This window comes from Passer montanus, unplaced genomic scaffold (assembly GCF_014805655.1).
Source record: "Passer montanus isolate IOZ18808 unplaced genomic scaffold, ASM1480565v1 scaffold44, whole genome shotgun sequence".
In the NCBI taxonomy this organism is placed as follows: domain Eukaryota; kingdom Metazoa; phylum Chordata; class Aves; order Passeriformes; family Passeridae; genus Passer; species Passer montanus.
Window position 1 is genome coordinate 5,901,230 of NW_024369262.1, and position 20,899 is coordinate 5,922,128.

Sequence of the window (20,899 nt, forward strand, 5' to 3'; positions counted from 1 at the left end):
CAACACCCATTCTGTTCTCCAAAACTTCCCTTTTCAAGCCTAAAGTCTAGATTTTCTTGCTAAATGTCCCAAAAGACTCTCCACAAAATCCAGTTTCCTAAGCTGCTGACTGACACCTCTGTACCTGTACAGTGAGCAACAATCCCCACGTGGTGACAGCTCAAACACTATTTCTGCTGATTTGTAAACCAGTTTTCCCTTCATAAACCTTCCTAGACCAGCTGTGTTGAGCACAGGGTGAATTTCTTGCACTTCAAAGGCTCCTGACAACTTCCAGAATTGAAAAGTAGATACCCAAGAGATAAAAAACTGGTTTATGCCTTACATTGCCACCAAAACCAGACCTCACTGATGCCCAGGCCCTGGGGAAAGAAGTAATTCTCAGCAGTAAGAGCATCAAGCACTCCCATCACTGCAAAATTTAACAAGACCCTTCAGTGACTGAAGTCATTTTAAAATCAGTAAGAAGCCAAAAGAAATCACCACACTACAGAAGAAATACAAAGGTTTCACTGATAATTGCACTTCAGAACAAAAAGGAAACACAAGGAAACACTGAAGCACAAGGAAATCTTTATCAGGGTGGCTTCCTGAGCTCAGCCAGGTGACATGGGACACTCAGAGCCCCTGTGGCCCCTCTGAATGCCACGGGCCCAGCCTGGGTTTGCAGTCAGATTTTCAAATAAATACTTCAGCTCCTCACTTTGACAGAGTGTGGGCATTAAATGCCTGCCTGGGATCCAAACGAGAAGCCCAGAGCCCCCTGGGTGTCTCCTGGCCTCACAGCAGGAATGGCACCATGTTCCAGGCCCTTTTTACTTACATGGAATCTCTGATCCACCTCATAGTTGACCTGTTTCCTGAAGTCCTTACAAACGAAACATACACACATAGGAAGAAAAAAAAAGCAGAAGACAGCTAGCAATTAGGATTAAAATCAAAAATTAATTAATTCAAGAATACAAGAGGTGTCAAGATTGCTTACAATTGTAAATTAATTTTCTTAAGCGAATTCATGAAAACCATCTCAAGTTTTAAAGGACAAAAACAGTGACGAGAGAACTAAATACAGTAAATACAGCATTTAATTTGGGGGGAAAACATATCAGATGCCAATGGTGTAATGAGCTAGAAACCAAGGAGGTCTGAGCATCAGGAGAGAGATGGAAATACCTTTTGTGCTACAAGGAAAGTCAGCCTCCGAATGCCATGCTCAATCAGGACTGATTTCTGCAAAAACAAGGGTGGAAACAGGTGACTGGACTGCAGAAAAAAACAAATTAAAGCAGGCTGGAACCCTCTGTGAAGTGAAAAAGCTCTGCAGATCCTTCTACCCCCGAGTCCCTGCTCCCCCTCAGCCTCCCTGGAGCGAGGATTTCCCACCTGCTGCTCCTTTAGCAGCAAAAACACCCAAATCCCTTCCCCCTCAGCAGGTGAATAACTAAATCACACGACAGCGAGCTCAGGCTGAGCCTGGCCAGGCAGGAATGCAGGAGAGTCCCCCCAAATCCTGCAGGAAAAATCCTTGGTCATTTGCCAGCATTGCTTTCTGAAGGGAGCACGGTGCAGGGGGGTAAGGTCATGGAAATGATGGGAAATGGCTTTTAAAGGAGCTGACCCATGGGAGATGTGCCTTTGGCACAGTGAGCTCATGGATAACCCAGTCCACATCCAGAATCTCAGCCTGGGGAAGGCTTTGGGGGGCTCACTGTGACCTCCTAGTCCTTTAAGGGCATTAAAAAGAAGGGAGAGGGATTTTTAGTGTGGGCAGAGAGGAACATGACAAGAATTAGAGGGACAAGGGTTAGATGGGATGTCAGGCAGGGCCTTGAGGTCCCTTCCAACCCAAACCATCCTGAGATTCCAGGATTCCACACTGCAAAGGTGCCACAGGTCAGATGTCAGTGATGTTTTTCAAACAGATCACAGAATATCCATGCTGGTTGCCTCTCCCTCACACTCCCCTCTCAGAGAGCTGCCATCAGTATTTCCCACAGCACTGACCCTTTGAAGTGCTAAGATCTTGTAATTCTCCTCTTTTTCAAACTTTTCTCCTGCCTCCTCCCTCTTCCAATTTAAAAGCAAGGAACACAAGAAGGAACAAGAGCTCAGCTCAAGCAGGAGCAGAGCAGCCCCTCTCTGCACAGACTGTGATGTTTTACTAAGGTTAAGCCCTTTGAAAATGAGCAGCAGTGACTGTATTCATGGCAAGAGGAAGAAAATAACTTTAATAATGCCATGATTTAAAAAGCAAAAATTGTTATTGCTTTTAAAATTCCACAAGTGGCAGACAATAACAGCAGAGCAACAGGATTCTGATTACATGGTAATAATGTGGGTCTCCCAGCAAGGCCACAGCTATTACAGAGCGATTAGCCATCAGCACCTGGAGAAACTCCATTTCCACTGACTGCCTCAATCTCCTCCACAAGTCATTTACAAGTATATGATCCTAATTTCTATTAAAAAAACCACACACAACATGCTGGGACTGGAAGATTATTTGGACAATTTGGATCAACCTATTTGATAGTTTAATGTGGTTTTGGATTTTTTTTTTTTTATATTTTATTTCTTTCCTGTTATCCCCTCCCATAAAACGCCTGGAGCATGATCAAGCAGATGAAAAGCAGAACTAGTTTTAATTCTTAGATTTGATTGTTTTCCTTGTTTAAAGAGACAGGAGGCTGCTGAAGGCAGCCCCATTTTGGAACCCCTGATTTCTGCAGGGCATGTTCCCACATCCCCCCTGAGAAGCTGGAGGTGCTGTTCCAGTGCTCCCCAAACCAGAGCAGTGCAGGAATCCCAGCTCCTGGTGGGATTCTCAGCCCCACAAACCAGTGGAGCTCTTCACACCACAGAAAAGGAGGTGCAGGCAGAGCTCAGCGTGGACACAAGGAGGCTGCTCCCAACCCAGGCTGTCCCACAGCTGACCCAGCACTGGCATTGGGACTCTAAAGTGCATCCTGCACTAAGAAAGGAACAACAGAATGTGCCAAATAATTAAATAATTCCTCCTTATGCCAGGAATGTCGTATAAGGTGGATGCTCCAGCACACTAACAAAGGCAGTAAACTTTAATTGCATTAAGACTATGGTGATACACAAATACAGGACATTTCAATGTCATTTTACATGGTTCTGTTGCTCACAGAACAGCTTTATCACCAGGGAAAGGCACAGAACACATTTTTCAGAGTGTGTGGAGACAGTTACTGAAGACTGACTTGATGTGTTTAAAACCTTCCAAGTCTTTCATCCCATCAAAAATTAAAGGGAAGAAGTCCTGACCTGACAGATTAGAAGGAGAAACAATGACCTGGTGCCTTCAGGAAGGTGCAGCTACACCCAGTCAAAGACATGGGAAGGCTTCAGAGGGGATTAATTAAATTAAGGATACAGCTGCAGTGTGCTTGCTTTGAAACCCAACCCAACCACCCCAAAGCCAGGGCACACAGAGACAGCTGTCCCCAAGCTGTCCTGCAGATGCCCAGAGAGGCAGAGGGTGCAGGGAGCTCACCTTGCTCTGGGTGAACTCCCTGAACATGGCAGCCAGGCCGTCGTCGTCCACGTCGCCGTCGGTTTTGATGGCCACGTTGAGGATGTGGATGGGCTCCTCCCGGGCACTCTGCAAGGACAGGGAGCATTCCCCATGGCTCAGTAATTAACACTCAGCACCTCAGAACAGGCTCCCTACATCCAGCTTTAGGGATGCTCTGGGGGAAAGGACCTCGAGCAGCACCAGGGAAAGTTCTGAGGGAAATCCTTGACCAAACAGCCTCATAAATCTGTAATTTCACAGAAGTCAATGTCCACAAACATCACACAGGAGCCTCCTTGGGAGAATTCAAGTCTGAGGATGACACAGGGCCAGGGCCTCTCTTTACCAGATGCAGCACAAGGACACTAGAGGACTTTGGCATCAAGGCAAGTAATTAAATTAATCAACATGTAGGGGCAAAACAATGTGAGTTTCCATATCTACAACAACATGAAATAATGTGGAAACATCAATTCCATCTGAGCTCCAAGGAATTACAAATTCAGCCTCCAGGAGCCTGTGATTAACTGGGGAAAAGTGAGACTGGACAGGAAATTACCTTGGTGAGGTGAGGGGGATGTAGAGAGAGGGATCTGAGGACATTGAGGCTGACAGTAATATTCTGGAAAAGGCTCCAGTGCTTCCACACATCAGGATCAATGGAGCAGTGGAAAATAAAGCCCTGTTCTGGACACAGGCTACATTCCAGAGAGCTTCCCACTCTTGTGGAGCAGCTACCTGTGTCTCTAAGGGAAACTGGACTTCTGTCCCTATGGATTAGGGACCACCTGCTTCCTCTGCACCTGTTCTCCACATCTCTGCAGAAACTGAGCAGCTCCACTCAGCTTTTCCTCCCAAAAACAGTTCCAAGAGGTAGAAGAGAGGGAATAGTCAGGATTTAAGGGGACTGGGAAGGGTGCAAGACAGGAAACACAGCAAGTCAGACACAGGACAAAGACAGCTGAAGGTGCAGTTCAACATCCTGCTGCAAAGAGAGGGTCTGGAGACTTAATGGTGGATTTAAACTCTGTTATGGGGCTGTGGATCCAGGAATTCTGCTGATGCTAAAAGCCATAAACTAAATTTACATGGAGAGCAAGAGCTGAGCCACAGCTTTAGAACAGAGCTGGAAGCGGCCGCCCACGCCGAGTCACCTGCTGTGGAACAAGCAAGCAAATCACAGCCATAAATACACAAAGCTCCCAGCTCCTGCTCCCAGCACTCAGCTAGGGAGGAGCATCCAGCCTCAGAGAACCTTCCAGAAAAAAAAACAAACAAGCCCTACCTTGTCTTCATCATAGAGGGAAGCGTGGCCAGCCTCGGGGAACGTCGGGCTCTGCGGGGGAGAGTCGCAGAAGCATCCCATGACTTCATCAAAGATCCTGCAACACAGCAGGGGAGGAGCAGTCAGCAGCACACCACTGCCAGCACACGAGCACCCAGCACTGACCCTCCAGCCCTGGCAGGACAGGGCTCCTTCCCTTGCTGGGCTCAAAGATCAGGAGGTAATTCCTCAAGCCAGGGTCTGCACTGTCCAGCATTGGTCTGAGACCTCCTGGGTGCAGGCTGAGGGCTCTGCTGGGGGGTTGCCTGTCCCAAAAGCTTGGAACCACAAAGAACTATCCCCCCATACATCCACAGAGCATTAGGAGACATCAGCACAATCCCAACCAGCAGAACCCGGGATGCTGACCCCTCTGTCCGCACACCGCTCCTCCAGCACCCTGAGACTGCACGGAGCCACACGCAGGGATCCAAGCAGGGAAACACCCTCAGCACCACCCCAAACCCGACTGCAGACCTGGCAAAGCCTCCCCCCAGCTCTGTCAGGGCCCAGGGGCAGGTGGCCACAGGAGCAGGGCCCAGGCTGGCACACACCTGACGAAGTCCTCGAAGGTGCGGAAGGACACCATGCCGCCCATGCGCTGGCACGGCGGCGTGAAGGAGTTGTCCAGCAGCACGTCACTGACACTGGCCACGTGGGCCATCCCGTAGTGATTGAGGTTGGAGGAGAAGGACATCCTAAACAGCAAGGCAGCAAGAGCACAGTCAGCAGGGGCAGGGCAGGGGGACAGCGCTGGGAGCAGGTTTGGGTTGCCCAGCCTGTGCACAGCCCCTGCCGTGCCTCTGGTGCCACCCACCTGGGTGTTGTGTCAGTGACAGCAACACCCAGAGCCAGCAAATGATGCCATAACCCCTTAAAACAGGCATTTCTGGAGATGGCAGGAGAATTCTGGCTATGCAAAGCTGAGCTTATTTTTCCTCCTGTCTTTATGTTTTGCTTTACACGTGGAACGTGATTCAAGCAGCAACAATTCTAAGCTCTGACACTTGAAGGATTCAGTACATTTTTACAAATGCTGTATTAAGTTATTGATTCCATGATTTTTCTGATCCTACTATAATTTTCACTCCTCAAATGCAGCATGGTACAGTGACTTCTCCAAAGTTCTTCACTGAGTCTCACACTCCCATTCCTGCCCTTTCTGTTCAGGTAACAGCTGGATGTGGCACTCAGTGCTCTGGGCTGGGTGACAAGGTGGGGATCAGTCACAGGTTGGACTCCGTTTTGCTTTACAAGTGGAACATGATTCAAGCAGCAACAATTCTAAGATCTGACACTTGAAGGATTCAGTACATTTTTACAAATGCTGTATTAAGTTATTGATTCCATGATTTTTCTGATCCTACTATAATTTTCACTCCTCAAATGCAGCATGGTACAGTGACTTCTCCGAAGTTCTTTACTGAGTCTCACAGTCTCATTCCTGCCCTTTCTGTTCAGGTAACAGCTGGATGTGGCACTCAGTGCTCTGGGCTGGGTGACAAGGTGGGGATCAGTCACAGGTTGGACTCCATGGTCTTCAAGGTCTTTTCTAACCTTATTCTGTGATTTTTATGGTTTTTTTAAGGACACAATGCCATGGTCAGGACTGGCAGAGGAAGCTTCTCCCACAGTGAGGAAAAAGCACACAATTAGATTGGACTTTTCTGTGGTGACACAGCTGGGGTCTGCCTTCTCTGCAATAATTATCACCAATTTCTGAGCTGTACTACAGACTCATCTTAACTCAGGCTTCCTTCAAGAGCTGCCTGCAAGGTGGTGACACTTCTGAAGAGAGCCAAGCTGGCCCAGGGACCACACTCACTCTCCTTGGGCTTGGGGACACATTAATTTTACTGCCAAAATTGGAGGAGATGGGGGGAAAAAGTCAGGGAATGGATTCCCCAGCAGAGCTGGAGCCTCAGAGCTGTGAAGTGCAAGGGCTGCTCAGCTGTGGGGAAGCAGGAGCTGGCTGAGCCCTCCTGCCCAGCTGTGCTGGGATCTCCTCCTTTCCCCACACCAAACCCACTGTGATCCAGCCCTGAGTACAGTGCTAACGAGTCCAAAGTATCATCAGGGTGATTAATAGCTCTCCATGCCTAAAGTCACTCTCTGTTTCTGCAATTTATCTCTGATTAAGAGCCGTGAGACTTCCAAGCCCATTTTTACTATTTTTCCCTAAATAGGCTTGTAAGCAGTAATAAATAATAGGTATTCACATTTTGAAAGAGGGGAATTTTTCAGGACATGCCTTGGTGTACATTCTTACAACTAATACAAAAACTACCACAGAACAGGAACTGAACAAAAAGACAGCAGACATTTTTCATGTATTATTTAAAACAAGAAATACTTTTCAACTGAGACACAGGAGGAAAAATTAGTGTCCAAACCACGACAAAACATGCTGTCAGCTGTTTGAGATGTAGATTCATCTGTGGTGTGAGGGAGGTGAAACAGCCCTGACAGATTCTAAGCTATGCACAAAAACCAGGGTAGCACCAGGCTGGGCTGGGAGGAGCTGCCTGGGGTCACTGCCAGAGGGTCAATCCTCTGGGATTCAAACCTGGGAATCCGGTGCCAAAAAAGCCCCTAGGACAGCACTCTGCTGTGTCACACACTGCAGATGAGCTGAGCAAATTTAATTCCTGCTGCATGCAAATATTTTTTTTTTAAGAAAAGCTGAAAACATGTTTTAGACAAAGGGAGAGGAAAAGGGGAGGTAAAAGAAGTTATGGTTGAGTTTTCCAAGTAAAGAGAAGGGCGCTACAACAAAACATGTTAAAACATTCAGGATTAGGCTCCTTCTTTCTAGTGTGGTTTTGAAATTTGAGAAGGTGATGAGTACTGTACCTGTTTAGCGTGGGGATGTTCCCTCTGAAATCAAACAAGCACAGTTAGTCACAGACTGGTTAGTGACAGCCATCATAAAGAACCATCATCAAACTGCTGCACACCACCAGCAACACCTTCACAAGTGACTGTCCCACATTTGCCAGCTGCCAGGAGAGCTGCCTGCCACCACCCTGCCCAGCAGGGGCACAGCCAGGCCATGCAGGAGCATGCAAATAATTCAATATACCAGGAAAACACCAGGCAGGGCCCCACGGTGCTGGGCACCTTCCATCTCCCCCTCCAAGCCCTTTGCAAGTGCAGAGCAAGAGCCTGCACTCCCTGGCAGAGCAGCAAGAGATGCAAGAAGAAAAAAATAAATGACCATCTCTCACACAGGAAAATTGCAACAGGTTGAGGAAAAGAAGCCAAATGCTCAGTGCCAAACGTGCAGGCTGAGCAGCAGCCCACGCACAGGCTCCCACAATGCAGGGACAAAGCACACACAGCCCAGGCAACACCTGGCATTTCAGCACTCAGGACTGAAAAGAACAACCTGAGGGATAAAAAGAACAACCTGAGGGCTAAAAAGAACAACCTCAAGGCTAAAAAGAAGAATCTGTAGGCTAAAAAGAACCTCAGGGCTAAAAAGAACAACCTCAAGGCTAAACAGAGCAACCTGAGGGCTAAAAGGAGCAACCTGAGGGATAAAAAGAACAACCTGAAGGATAAAAAGAACAACCTGAAGGATAAAAAATAACAACCTGAGGGCTAAAAGAACAACCTGAGGGCTAACTTGAGGAAAACTTTCCCAGTTCTTTTGTAAGAGCAGCCCAGCTCTCCGTGTTGGTGTGCAGCCCAGGGCTCAGGGATGCACACCAGGCAGAGTGAGGGGCACATTTTCACACCAGCAGCAGGAACAGCCAGGAGAGTGCTCCATGCAAGATGGAAAAATGGCTGGGATCTGACATGCAAAGCAGCACAGATTAAATTTTTAAAAACCCCCTGCACACAGGGGGCTTGTGCAAAGGGATTAGCAATAATTAAAGATGGAAAGGAGAGCTTTGAGGAACATGTGAGTGGATATTCACCCCCTTCCCTTCAGGAGATCAAACCACAAACTTCTGTGACACTCTAGCCCATGGACAAGACCCAAACAGCTGAGCACAAAGTCCAGTGCTTGGTGACCAGTGCCCCCCATGGCCACTGCCCTGCCTGCCCTGCTCTGTCCCAGACTGGTTTGGTCACAGCAGAGTCACCTTCACTGCAAGGTGATGTGCTGGGGGCATTACTGAGACACAAAAAATTCCCACAGTCTCCTTAAACCATATGGGGAAAAATACCTAAAAACATATCTGTTATAAGTAGCACAGGTATTTCATTTTTGGGGGGATGGCTCTGTGCTGCAGAGCCTGTGGTCAGGACAGAATGGGCCTCCAGCCCTCAGGGGGTTGGGACTATTTTTTGAGCTTGGCAAAGAGTGGGAAAGCTGCATGTGATCTACTTCAGTTGGAAAAAATAGTCTGGAGAGGACTGGCAGTTCCTACCCCCAGCAGGAACCCTCCTGTAGCCGTCCCTGGAAGGCTTTCAGGAAAGAGAGGGACAAAAAAACAGCAGAACAAATGTTCAGTTCAGCCTCAAGAAGGGCACCCTGGTGCTGTGCTCTGGGAGCTTCTCCTGCCACTCCACACGGAGCTGGAGAGCTCAGGAGTGGCAAGGAGGGAAACAAGACAAGGAGGAGTGGACTGAAACTGAGAGAGAGCAGGTTCAAAGGGATGCCAGGGAGAAATTCCCCCTTGTGAGGGAGGTGAGGCCCTGGCACAGGTGCCCAGAGAAGCTGTGGCTGCCCCTGGATCCCTGGAATTGTCCAGGTTGGATGGGCTTGGAGCAGCCTGGGACAGTGGAAGGTGGAATAAAAGATCCTCAAGGTCCTTTCCAGCCCAAACCATGCCCTGGTTCTGTGCCAGGGCCACGTCAGAGCCCCAGCAGCACCAGGGCCAGGCTCACAGCCTGACCTCCAGAGCAGCCCCAGCCCTCCTCTGACCCCTCCTCAGCTCCCAGGATGGGCTGGAGATGTTCTTGCCCTGGGGCTGATCTCCAGCCCCTGCACCCCTGGGTGCTGAACTCAGCTCCCCGTGCCCCCTCCTCCTTTTCTCTCCCTTTTTCTGTGAGGAACAGGACTCTCCCCAGGCCAGGGCCATGCAGAGCTCAGCTGTGGGAGGGTGCCAGCACAGGGCAAAGCTCTGGAAATGAGGCAGCAAAGCAGAATCAGCACAGGCTGCCTCAATACCCCACTTGTAGTTATTAACAGCAGTGCCACAGGAGAAAGAGCAATTCCACTGGCTCTGACCAGCGCCATTCCTCTTATGTTTCCTCATTTCTGCAGAAGAATCTAACCAGAAGGCAGTGAAACATGCCTCAAACCACACATTTTGATTGGGTTTTTCCTCTCCCTCTTTCTTCCCTTATTCTTCTGCTCCCTCTGTGATTCAGCCGAGCTGAATCTGCTACAGAAGTCCAATTTGCATAAAATTATCCTCGTTCCATTCAGTTTGCTGCCCCTTCCCCAGCCCCTTCTTTGCTCTGCTGGAAGATTTTGCCCTTTCTGAGGCAGGCAAGCCAAGGGAACAGCAGCACATTACTGCTCCTGCTGCCTAATTAACATCAAACCTCAGCACGGGGCTGCAGGGATTTACAGGTGTCCTGGAATCATCCTCCCCTCCTCCCTCCCCTACAAAGCACCCTCACAACCAGGAGGGGACCTCAGGCTGCCTGACACCCCCTGTGTGCTCCCCTTGGGGCTCCAGGTAGGGGCAGAGCCCACAGCAGCAAGGCTGGGTCACTCCTGGCATCCAGACATTGATGCCAGAGGCTGTTCCACAGAAAATGCTGTCACTGTGTCAGAAATTCACATTTTATGAGTAAGATCATTGTAAAATGACAGCAGGAAAAAAGCTCTGCACAGTGCTGTAAATGTGAGTGTGGGGTTCTTAAAAAAGCCCTGTTTGGGACCAGGAATATTTAAGCTGGCTTTCAGCCTAACAAATGGTTTCTACCTGTAAGCTAAGGAAGAGGCTGACAAAAAGGAACAACCAAAATCCCCCACAGATGAGAAAACATCAGGAGACAGCAAAGGACAGACCAGGCCTTGAAATCAGCAACAGCAGAGTCCAAGAGGGGCATGGACAAACATCCACAAGCACAGAGGGAGGAGATGCCAGGGAGATTCCAGGCCAAACCAAGCACGGGACAGCTGAGACATCTGCACTGATGGAAACACCCCTGGCTGGGGCTCTGAGCAACCTGGCCTGGTGGAAGTTCCCTGTCCACTGCAGGGTGGAATGAGATGAGCTTTAAGGTCCTTCCACCCCAGGCCATTCTGTGGTGTGATGATGATGATGAAAGGCAGAGCCACTCCTGCCCAGGCTTGACTCCCAGCCTTGGAAGCAGCATGGAAAACAGGCTGCAGCCCCAGGAAGGAATTCCACCTCTGCAGCCCTGCTGTGGAGGGTGCATTTCTGGCTCCAGGGGCAGCCAGGCTGTGCTGCTGGCACCTCCTTTGTGGAGCCCCAGGGTCACACTGGCCTCAAAGCCAGCAGGCTCATTATCCACACTTGATCTGCAGAGCTAAACCTTCCCTCCTTCCTCCTTCCAGTGCTGCATCCTGACCCAAATCCCTCAGGACACCCCAGGCCAGTTGTGGTGCTCTGGGTGCTCCATGGGGCTCAGAGGGGCTGGGGAGGCAGGGCTGAGGCAGCAGGGACCAAAACCAGGCTGGGCTGTATTTCAGTTTCCTCTGGGGCTCACAAAGCAGAAGGCAGAGCCCTGGGCTATCCCAAAATCCACTGCCCAAAATCAGGATATATCCAGCAGCTCTAAGTCTCCTGCCCCAGCATCTGACCCAGGGGACACATCCAGCTCTGAGAAAAGCAGGGATCTGTTTGGTGGGAGCAATTTATCTCTGAGCTCTTCCCTCCTGATGCTCCAGCACATCTGTTCCAGGGGAAGGGGGGTGAAGGAAGCAGCTGAGCAGCCTGGCTGGGAGCTGCAGGGAAGGGGATGCTCTGGGAGGAGCAGGGCAGCAGCAGGCTCCAGGAGCTGGCTGCAGCAGACAATGTCCCAGTTTAATTTAAACCTTACAGCTTCAGCCACAAGAAAGGCTGCTGGGAAGCAGGAGAGGAGAGGGGATTAGAAAGGAACACTTTTGTTGAAAAAGCACTATAATTCCCTCTCCTCGACACACAATGTTTCTTTGAGCAGCAGATTTGAAGCTGAGATTAGGCAAGGCCTGTTCCATCAGCACCTCAGAAAGGCCTTTCAGGCTCTGTCACCTGGGCTGCCGTGCTCACAAAGGCAGCTGAAGCTCTGAGCAGCCAGTTCTGCCCCTCTGCCCACAGCAGCAGGGCTGGCACAGCACACCCAGCACAGCACAGCCCCAGCAGGGCTCCTTCCCTCTGCCACCCTGTGCCCAGGAGCCTGCAGGGCTCATCCCAGGCAAGGAGGGCACCCTGTGCCCATGGGCACCCCACACATCCCCTGGATCCCCCTCCAGATTGGATTTCTGCATGGAGAGGGCCCCCACAGCCCCTTTGCTGCCAGATGGTGACACTGCACTGTGACTCCTCATGTGCCCTGCACAGGGCACAGGGATGCTGATGGTGACACTGCACTCCTCACCTGCCCTGCACAGGGATGCTGATGGTGACACTGCACTCCTCACCTGCCCTGCCCTGCACAGGGATGCTGATGGTGACACTGCACTCCTCACCTGCCCTGCCCTGGGCACAGGGATGCTGATGGTGACACTGCACTCCTCACCTGCCCTGCCCTGGGCACAGGGATGCTGATGGTGACACTGCACTCCTCACCTGCCCTGCCCTGGGCACAGGGAGGCTGATGGTGACACTGCACTCCTCACCTGCCCTGCACAGGGCACAGGGATGCTGATGGTGACACTGCACTCCTCACCTGCCCTGCACAGGGATGCTGCTGGTGACACTGCACTCCTCACCTGCCCTGCCCTGGGCACAGGGAGGCTGATGGACCCATCAAGCCCTCTGTGGCTCCCATTAAAAGCTATTTTTCTCCCTATGACTTTCCCTTGCTGTTCAGTGGGGATTCTTGCATGAGGATGTTTGCTGTTAATTTAAACAAATAATTCCCCAAACAGTTCCTGCCCACAAAACCCACCAGGAGGAGGCTGCACTTCTGTGACTTTGTCAGCAGATTTAACAGCTTTTGTGTCCTCTCTGCTTCCCTGTGGGCAGCTGATGGCAATCCTTCCATGGCCAAAAGCACAAAGTCTGAGCTGTGATCAGGCAGCTCAGAGGGAGTGACTGGGATTGCTTCTGCCACAATTAAGTAAAGGCATAGCAGGGTTAAATACCAATAACGAAGAATTTAAATACAAATTTCAAAACCTAATTAGAATTTAAACCGTTATCAGTTTGCTGTTTTCTCAGCATGAATGTTTGCCTCAGTAAAACTTGGGCTCTCAAAGGTTCACAGACAACTGACATAAAGGGATCGAGGTTTAAAAATATCTGAGGCAGTGGTGAAAAATGTGTGGCATCATGTAACAGCAGCTCCCCAAGGAAATGCTCTCCTAAGGGCTCCTGGCACCTGCTCCTGGGCCCCAGCCCTGCAGAGCCTCCAGGGACATTCTGGGATATTTTGGTTTTGGGCTTTGCCCTTGGAATGCATTTTTAGCTTTTCAGCCTAAGAATTTGTGCTACATAAGGTACAGAAAAGCACATGAGGAGCACAGACCATGGTCAAGAACAACAAGAAGACTTAAGCAGGACAATGCCAGAGTTTGGAGATTTCCATGTGCTGGGTTTAACGCCAGTTGTGGCTTCAGAGCTCCTTAAACCCTGTGCCAACATCAGCCCCTGGGCACCTCCAGCCACCCCAGAGGAGAGCAAGAAGCTGCCCAGGAGCCAAAATCATCTCTGGCAGCTGGAGACACCTCCAGGGAGCTGAACCTGCCCCTGAGCCTGCTTTCCCCTGCAGGAGGAACACGGGGCAGCAGCCTGAGGACAGAGCTGAGCTCAGGACACTGTCCCAGCCACCTCAGCTAAGGGCAGAGGAGATTTCAGGCCAAAGAGCTGCTCCTGGAGCAGGGAACATCTCTCCTCTCCCAGCTGACCTTGTCTGATTCAGCCTGTGCCCAGAGCAGAGCTCTGGCAGGCCAAAACTCCCTGAGCAGCAAAAGCAACCGAGGCCAGCAGAGAAGAAATGGAGGAAGAAGAAGGGGAGAGAGAGCATGGTAAAGGGGCACTAAAAATAGCATGCAATTATGTACAAATATTCTAGAAATGAGGGACCAGATGAGCCCAGACACATGTCCCATTTGCAGCAGGAGTGGTTTGGGGCTGGCTGGGGACAGCCATTCATTTCCAGCAAAGCAGATCCTGAAAACCATCTCATGAAAGGTCCTGATGGATTCCCAGCCAAGCGAGACCGGACCCCACCAAAACCCAGAGCAGGGCAGAGATGGTCGGGAACAAAGGAGGCAGCGAGGGCCCGGCACGGACCAACAGTGGCACCCGGTGGCTGCGGGGACTCACTGCGACCTCAGAGCCAGCAGGGACCAGCCCAGACACAGCTCCACACCCTCCTGGGGAAGGCACCAACCTGCTCCAGTGCCTGCTCCCCTCGGGAGGAGATGAGCTGTAAGGTCCCTCCACTCTGATTCAAGTTCTGATAATCAGGTTTTCTTTTTTGAAATGAGCTCGAGATGCCACTGTCCTCTCCAGGAGGAGGCAGCAAGAGTTGATGCTTTTGGTGGTAGTCACAAGGAATGCAAAACTGAAAATCAAACCGTGCCAACCCCAGAATTTTGTGTAAAACTCTCATTTTGGTCTGCTCCATCAAAAAATACTGTGTTACAAAAGATGTCACCCCATGCAGCCAAGGCAGGAAGGAGCAGAGCCACACAAGCAGTCAGAAGGGGCTGGCAGGAGGGCACAGAGACTGTTTGACTGCTTTCTATTAAAATTCTGATTAATTGATTATTCTGTCTGGAATTGCATCTCTTGGAAGGCTCAGGATTCAGCCAGAACTGACATTCTGGAGATCATTTCCAACCCAAGCTGAAGCTAAAAAGCAGAAAATACATGAAAACTACCACACAGAAATGAACCCAGCAGCCCAGTGCCAGTTCCCCTTGCCAGGGCAGGATGAGCCCCTCCCAAAGCTGCCCTGCAGAGGCACTCTGACCTGTTGGGGTGGGAGGTGGGCAGCATGAACTGGAACTCCACCACGCAGGTGTTGTCCTTCAGCTGGCGGTGCTGGACGCTGTTGAGCTCGTAGGCAATGTAGGCTCTCCTCACGTACACCTGGGGACACAGGGCCCGTCAGCTGCCCTGCCTCAGGGCAGCCAGCACCCCACACCTCCCCAGTGTTAAAGACAAGCAGATCCCTGCAAAGGAGCAGCTGGATAAACTCTAATTCAACCAGAATTTATTCTTTGAGGAAGGTCAGAACCATCGGGGTTGTGCTCTGACAGCAGCTTCACTTTCTGCCTTCAACCACCACAATCTTCACATAACTTGAATTTGAAATTTCACTCAATTATCAATGTTAATGCTGTTAAATACCAGATTCCAAGCATGCCCAATCCCACACAACCTACAGCTCTCTTGGATCTTGCAGGGTTGCTCAAAACGATTGCAGACAGTGCTCAAAACAAACCAAATCCACGGAAAAATTTAAAATACTAATTTTTTTCAATGGGAATAAACTCACCTCCAAAGCTGCCATTCTTACCACCTGGTTACTGTGGTAGAAGAAGTTGGGCAGCACATCAAAGATGGATGTCTCAGACAAAATGAGTTTCTAGGAGAGATCACATTAAGCAGAGGTTTAAAAGAGTGTCTTGCAACCAGGATCAGGCAGAAAAGGAAAAACCCCAAATCAAGCCTGGCTAGTTCTGATTTCTAAGCTTTTCCTGTTGCTCATCAAGGACTATGACTTTTTGACATTAAGCCACAGAAACCTGAAGTTGGAAGGGATCACTGAGTCCAACTCCCTGCTCCTCACAGGACTAAAACTAAAACCACATGGGAGGAACTCATCCAGGTGCCAGAACTCTGGCAGCCTGGGGCTGTGCCCATTCCCTGGGGAGCCTGGGCAGTGCCCAGCACCCTCTGTTCTGGGGAAGAACCTTTTCCTAATGCCCAATCTGAACTTCCCCTGGCACAGCTCCACTCCATCTCCTCGTGCTGGTGCCCAGAGGAGGAACCAGCCCCTCTGCTCTGCTCTCCCCTGGGAGGAAGGTGCAGAACTGGCACGAGGCCACCCCCACATTGGCACAGGGACAAAACCAAAAATCAGGGCAAAGCTGGACACCAGACCAACACAGCTGAAAGCCACAAGGATGGGAAGGTGAGTGAGAAGGAGCCAAGGAGAGGGGCTGGTGGGTACCTGCAGGTTCTCAATGCAGAACTGGTGGCCGTACATGTCGATGGCTGACAGGAAGATGGACTCCACCTGGTTGTGGCGCAGCTCGTAGGAGGGCAGGTGGGAAGCAATGAGAACCTGGGGAAACACAGGCAGTGTCAAAGAAAGGAGCCAGGCAGGGCCAGCAGCAGGGGGCTGTCACCCCCAGGCAGCAGCAGCCTGCTCCATCCCTGGAGAGGCAGCCAGACCCTCCCGTGCTCTGCCCTCCCCAGCCTCATTTGTGTGTCTGCTCCGTTTGTGTTATTGGCAATTCCCCACGGAGCAAGGGAACAGCTTCAATCAAGTTCCATCAGTGCATGTGATTTAGCAGTGCAGAGCTGCCAGTCCTGGGGATTGCCTGCCCAGCTGGTAATTGGGAAGCAGAGCTGGCAGGGAGCAGCTGTGGGGAGGCCCACGCTGGAGCCACGCTCTGCTCCTGGGCAGGGGAGGGAACAGCCACCAGTGCCAGGTATTAAATGCCCAACATGAAGGATGCAGAGGTAGGAAATGGAAGCAGCTTGCAGGGAAAATGAAGTGGAAGAGCAGCACAAGGACTGCAGCACCATCCCCAGTTGCTGTGGGGAGGTTCAATAGCGGAACGGTTCAAGGACACAAACACAATCCTGGAGGAAACAGAAGGTCACTGAGCAGCTTCAAACACCGTGTTCATCTTCAACAGCCAAGCTTTGAAATAAAAGGAGAGACCCCCGAAGTGTGAGCTTTGCTGCTTTAGGCTGGAGATGGGGAGTGTGCAGTGAGAGCAGTGATCCACTCTGGGGTCAGCGTTATCAGGAAACCTCTCAGCCCCTCCTGGCAACAGAGGGAGGCTTCAATGAACGGCTGAAGGGGAAGCTCACAACAATATCTGGGTGCCTATGTGACATTCAAATCAGCTCTGTAGCAGACTCTTGGAATTTGCAGTATCCAGAGTTTTTCCAATTATTTCCAGGTTAGAACAAAATCGACAAAGTGCAACTCAAAGATGGAAGAAGCCCTGCAAAAGGGCAGCATAAATTTTGTGGTAATTCCTTAGCAGCTGTAAAGAACAGCTGGTTCTCGTGCAAATGGCTCTCCCTGCTCTCTGCACACATGGATCCACAACTGTAAGGCAGCTGAGGAACCAGGAGAGCCCATCCATGTTGTTCCTGCACAGTCCAGGCAGCCTGTGCTGGTCAGGCTTGCAGATGACAAAACCACCAAAAACCACAGTGGCCACACATTTCCACTTCCTCCATCACACACACCATGGGCTACTCACAGTTAACTCCTGTGTAAGCCAAACAAAACTTTTTGGAGGAGCAGGGACAAAGGAATGCATGTTAAATTTAAATAGTACAGCGATTGGGAATGCACCGCAGTCACCCACAGTCAATCACTGTTAATTAGCTTCACTGTCAAAGTGCTGCTCACAGGAAGCGTGTGCACAGTGATCAAAACCAACATCAGGAGCTGTGGGTTTCCCAAGGGCTGAGCTGCAGGCAGGGGCAGGCTGGGCAGGGCAGGGAGCCTCACCTGCCGCGCTCGCAGGGCCACCTTGGCGTTGGTCGTCTTGCTGAGCTGGGTCAGCTCTGTCAGGATATTGATCAGCTCGTCTGTCAGGGTGGGGTCACGGCCACACAGCTGGTCCTGGGAACAGAGACAGCAAGAAAGGCTTGGGACACAGGGAAAACATCATCTGTGCTCCCCCAAAGGAGACAGAACCTGGAATGCAAACACACACCCAGGGCTGGACCACACCATCCCCAGCATCCTGACCTGAATTGTCCTGCAATTCTGTGTTGACAAGGACACAAATACTCAGCACAAATACTCACCATTCAACAATTTTACACACATAAATAAAAGGTGAAAGAAGGGACAGGCACCATCTCCCATTCTCCTATTTGCAGTAACAAGTTTTGGCACCCAAACACATGAGAAATGCTGACCTCCCAGAGAGACTCAGAAAACCTTTTCCCATTACCCAGTTTCAGGTTTGTACCAGTGCAAAATTCGAAGAGCTTAAATTGTAGCCAGACACCTTGTGGAACATGTAAAGGTCAGCAAACCTTCCCCATGAAGGGAGATCAGAGTGACACTGCCAGAGAACCTCCTGACACTCACCTACAAAAACACCTCAAACCTCAGAACTCCTCACAACTCCACAATCACAAACCAGCCAAGCTTTGTGCAGCTTCAGCCAACACCAGAAACAGGATCTGTCATTGCTCTGACAAGGCTAAGCAAAGCTAACTAAAGCCATGAACAATGTTCTGTATTTCCTGCCATGGTACTGGACTGCCTCCATAATATTTCTTCTAACCAGAGAATCCTGGATCTGAGGAAATCCACAAGCTCACCTTACTGCCTAAATTGGCTGGATAAAACAACAAAGCTGAAGAGCATAAACCTCCAGTGTTAATGCTGTTCCAAAACTCTCCTGAATTCATCCATTCAAAAAATTGCCAACAGTAAAGACTTTCTTCCAAAAATAGTTCCAATTCCCATGAATAATCCCACAGTCTTCAGCACTTCTTGTGAGCTTCTTCCCTCCCACCCCGAAGCTGGAAACCCTCTAGGAGCCTCTAATGTGATTCTTCCACACAGCACTTAACAGCTTGTCTTGATAAATTAATCATAGGAGGGAAATGTGAGATGAAACAGGGATTTACCACGAGAAAGAGATGGTGCCTAAAAGTTTAAAGAGATCTTAAACACCTACAGACCAGAATAGGCCATCTGAAGATCCAAGGAATAGAAAAGGATAAGGGGAAACCTCTGTGCAGCAGGTGGGATTGACAAACCTGCCAGGGAAAATAAATTAAAAACCAAAGCCAAATAATACAGAAGTCCCACAGAGTGAATAACTGCACAACAGCTCATACCCCACGAGATTCCAAGGCTCAGCAGCTTCTGCCTCACACTGCTCTTGATCCCCTTCTCTCCAGCCCCACTCAGGCACCTCTAGGAATGATGCCACAGCTCTCCCAGGGAGACACACCATACCCAAACCACTGAGAAAACATCTGAGCTCCTAACTCTGATCATGCTGTCCCCTCCTGGCTGGTCCTGGGCCACCAAACATGAGTGTGACTGCTCCCAGAGAAAGTTCAGAGCATTTATCCACCCCAGGACACTGTGGGCACAGTGAGTAATTCAGGAACTGCTGGGTTTGAGACACAAACTCCTGGGTGGTGTTGTGCTGCTGCTCCAGGGAACAGAAATCCCACAGGACAGGGGACCCTGCCATGCCACCAGCCACTCCATGCTGCTCAGGCCAGGATGTGCATAAGTTAAGCCCAGAAAATGAACACACACCAACAAATCACACCATATTTCAGCAGATGTATGAAGGATGAAGCAGCTCCCACCCTGCCTCCAGTGCCTGCTGGCTAAAAAAGGTGAGTGATGGCAGCACAACACCATTACTAAAGGCATCCTCTGAGCCCCTGGTTAATGATGGATTCCTGGATCCATCAATAACAGCCTCACAGGCAGAGAGGCTGCCCCGACCCCACCCCACACAAACAGCCTGGACCCCACCAGGCTCACACCAAACACACCACAGCACGTGAGGAGCCACCAGCTGGGACAGGAGTGATGGTCCTTTGGTTCATGGGGTCCCTGGAAGCCCAGGGACACCCAGCTGTGCCCAGGGTGACCATGGGGTCCCTCCTGAGCTCCTGCTCCCACTGCAGAGCAGAAATCCCTGTGCCCCCAGTGAGGTGGCACCATGGCCTTGGATAACCAGGAGTGGCTCTTCCACCAAGGTCTCCCTGGTGTTTCAGGCTCTGGCATCCTGGCATGTTGGCCTTTACTTGAGCAGAACTAACAGTTCTGCTCAAGTGATGGTGGGAAGAATGACCCAAGAGCAAGGGACAAGGGGGGCTCTCTGAGGCTCTCTCAGGCCTCCCCACCTGCCCCTGAGAGAGCCAACACCCAGAGCCAGCACGAGGTGACAAGCCAGAGCAAAAGTTCCAGTCCTGTTTTAGCAAGGAATGATCAGGATGACAACAAGAAGCTAAAGGCAGGGCTGGCTGTGCCTGCACTGATTGGCAAAGGCAGCAGCAGAGCCTCAGCCCAGCTCCCTGACAAGGGCTAACGCCTCGCCGGCACCCCCGTGTAATTACACACTTGAGTGACTGGACTCTGAAGAAAATTGAAGGCCTGAGCTGTGAACAGCTGCCATTTTCTCTCTCCATCACGCCAGCGTGATTACTTGAGAAATGAACAGCCCCAGCTCAAAGCTACTCCAGAATTCTCAGAGGAAATATGGCTCCGTGTTCAAATAATGAGATTCTTAAGGCAAGCGTTACTTACAATCACACCACACACCAAAAAGGGAAAGGGGGAAAAAGGGGAAAAAGAAAGAACACCAGGATCCTTACATCTTACAAATGAGAATTTAAGAAACCCAGTTTCGGTCTAGGAAAATTATGACACTTCTTTTGCTTTGGAGAGTTATTTCGTGGATGGCTACTTTGGATGTGTTTTTGGCAGTAACAGACCACATTATGGTTGTAAAATAAAAGAAAAAAGAGAGAAAGAGAAGAGAGAGAAAGAGAGAGAGAGAGAAGAGAGAGAAAGAGAAGAGAAAGAGAAGAGAAAGAGAGAGAGAGAAAAAAGAGAGAAAGAAAAGAGAGAAAGAGGAAAAAAAAGAGAGAAAAAGAAAAAGAAAGAAAGAGAGAGAAAGAGAGAAAGAGAGAGAGAGAAAGAGAGAGAAAAGAGAGAAAGAGAGAAAGAGGAAAAAAAGAGAGAAAAAGAAAGAAAGAGAAGAGAGA

At 50.2% G+C, this 20,899-nt stretch overlaps 1 protein-coding gene across 13 annotated transcripts in view; it reads right to left on the reverse strand.

The window, feature by feature from the left end:
- Positions 1–20,899, reverse strand: part of ACACA (acetyl-CoA carboxylase alpha) — a 104,621-nt gene that overhangs the window by 50,305 nt on the left and 33,417 nt on the right. For 10 of the 13 annotated variants that reach the window (XM_039720827.1, XM_039720828.1, XM_039720822.1 and 7 more), the window contains 10 exons: positions 17,652–17,765; positions 16,125–16,238; positions 15,447–15,536; positions 14,919–15,037; positions 7,719–7,742; positions 5,420–5,563; positions 4,827–4,923; positions 3,521–3,628; positions 1,174–1,230; positions 824–868 (listed from right to left, as the gene is read on the reverse strand). In XM_039720827.1, the coding sequence (XP_039576761.1) occupies positions 824–868; positions 1,174–1,230; positions 3,521–3,628; positions 4,827–4,923; positions 5,420–5,563; positions 7,719–7,742; positions 14,919–15,037; positions 15,447–15,536; positions 16,125–16,238; positions 17,652–17,765 (912 nt within the window). The remainder of the gene's footprint in view (positions 1–823; positions 869–1,173; positions 1,231–3,520; positions 3,629–4,826; positions 4,924–5,419; positions 5,564–7,718; positions 7,743–14,918; positions 15,038–15,446; positions 15,537–16,124; positions 16,239–17,651; positions 17,766–20,899) is intronic. The other 3 variants (XM_039720824.1, XM_039720825.1, XM_039720826.1) reach the window with 3 other exon arrangements.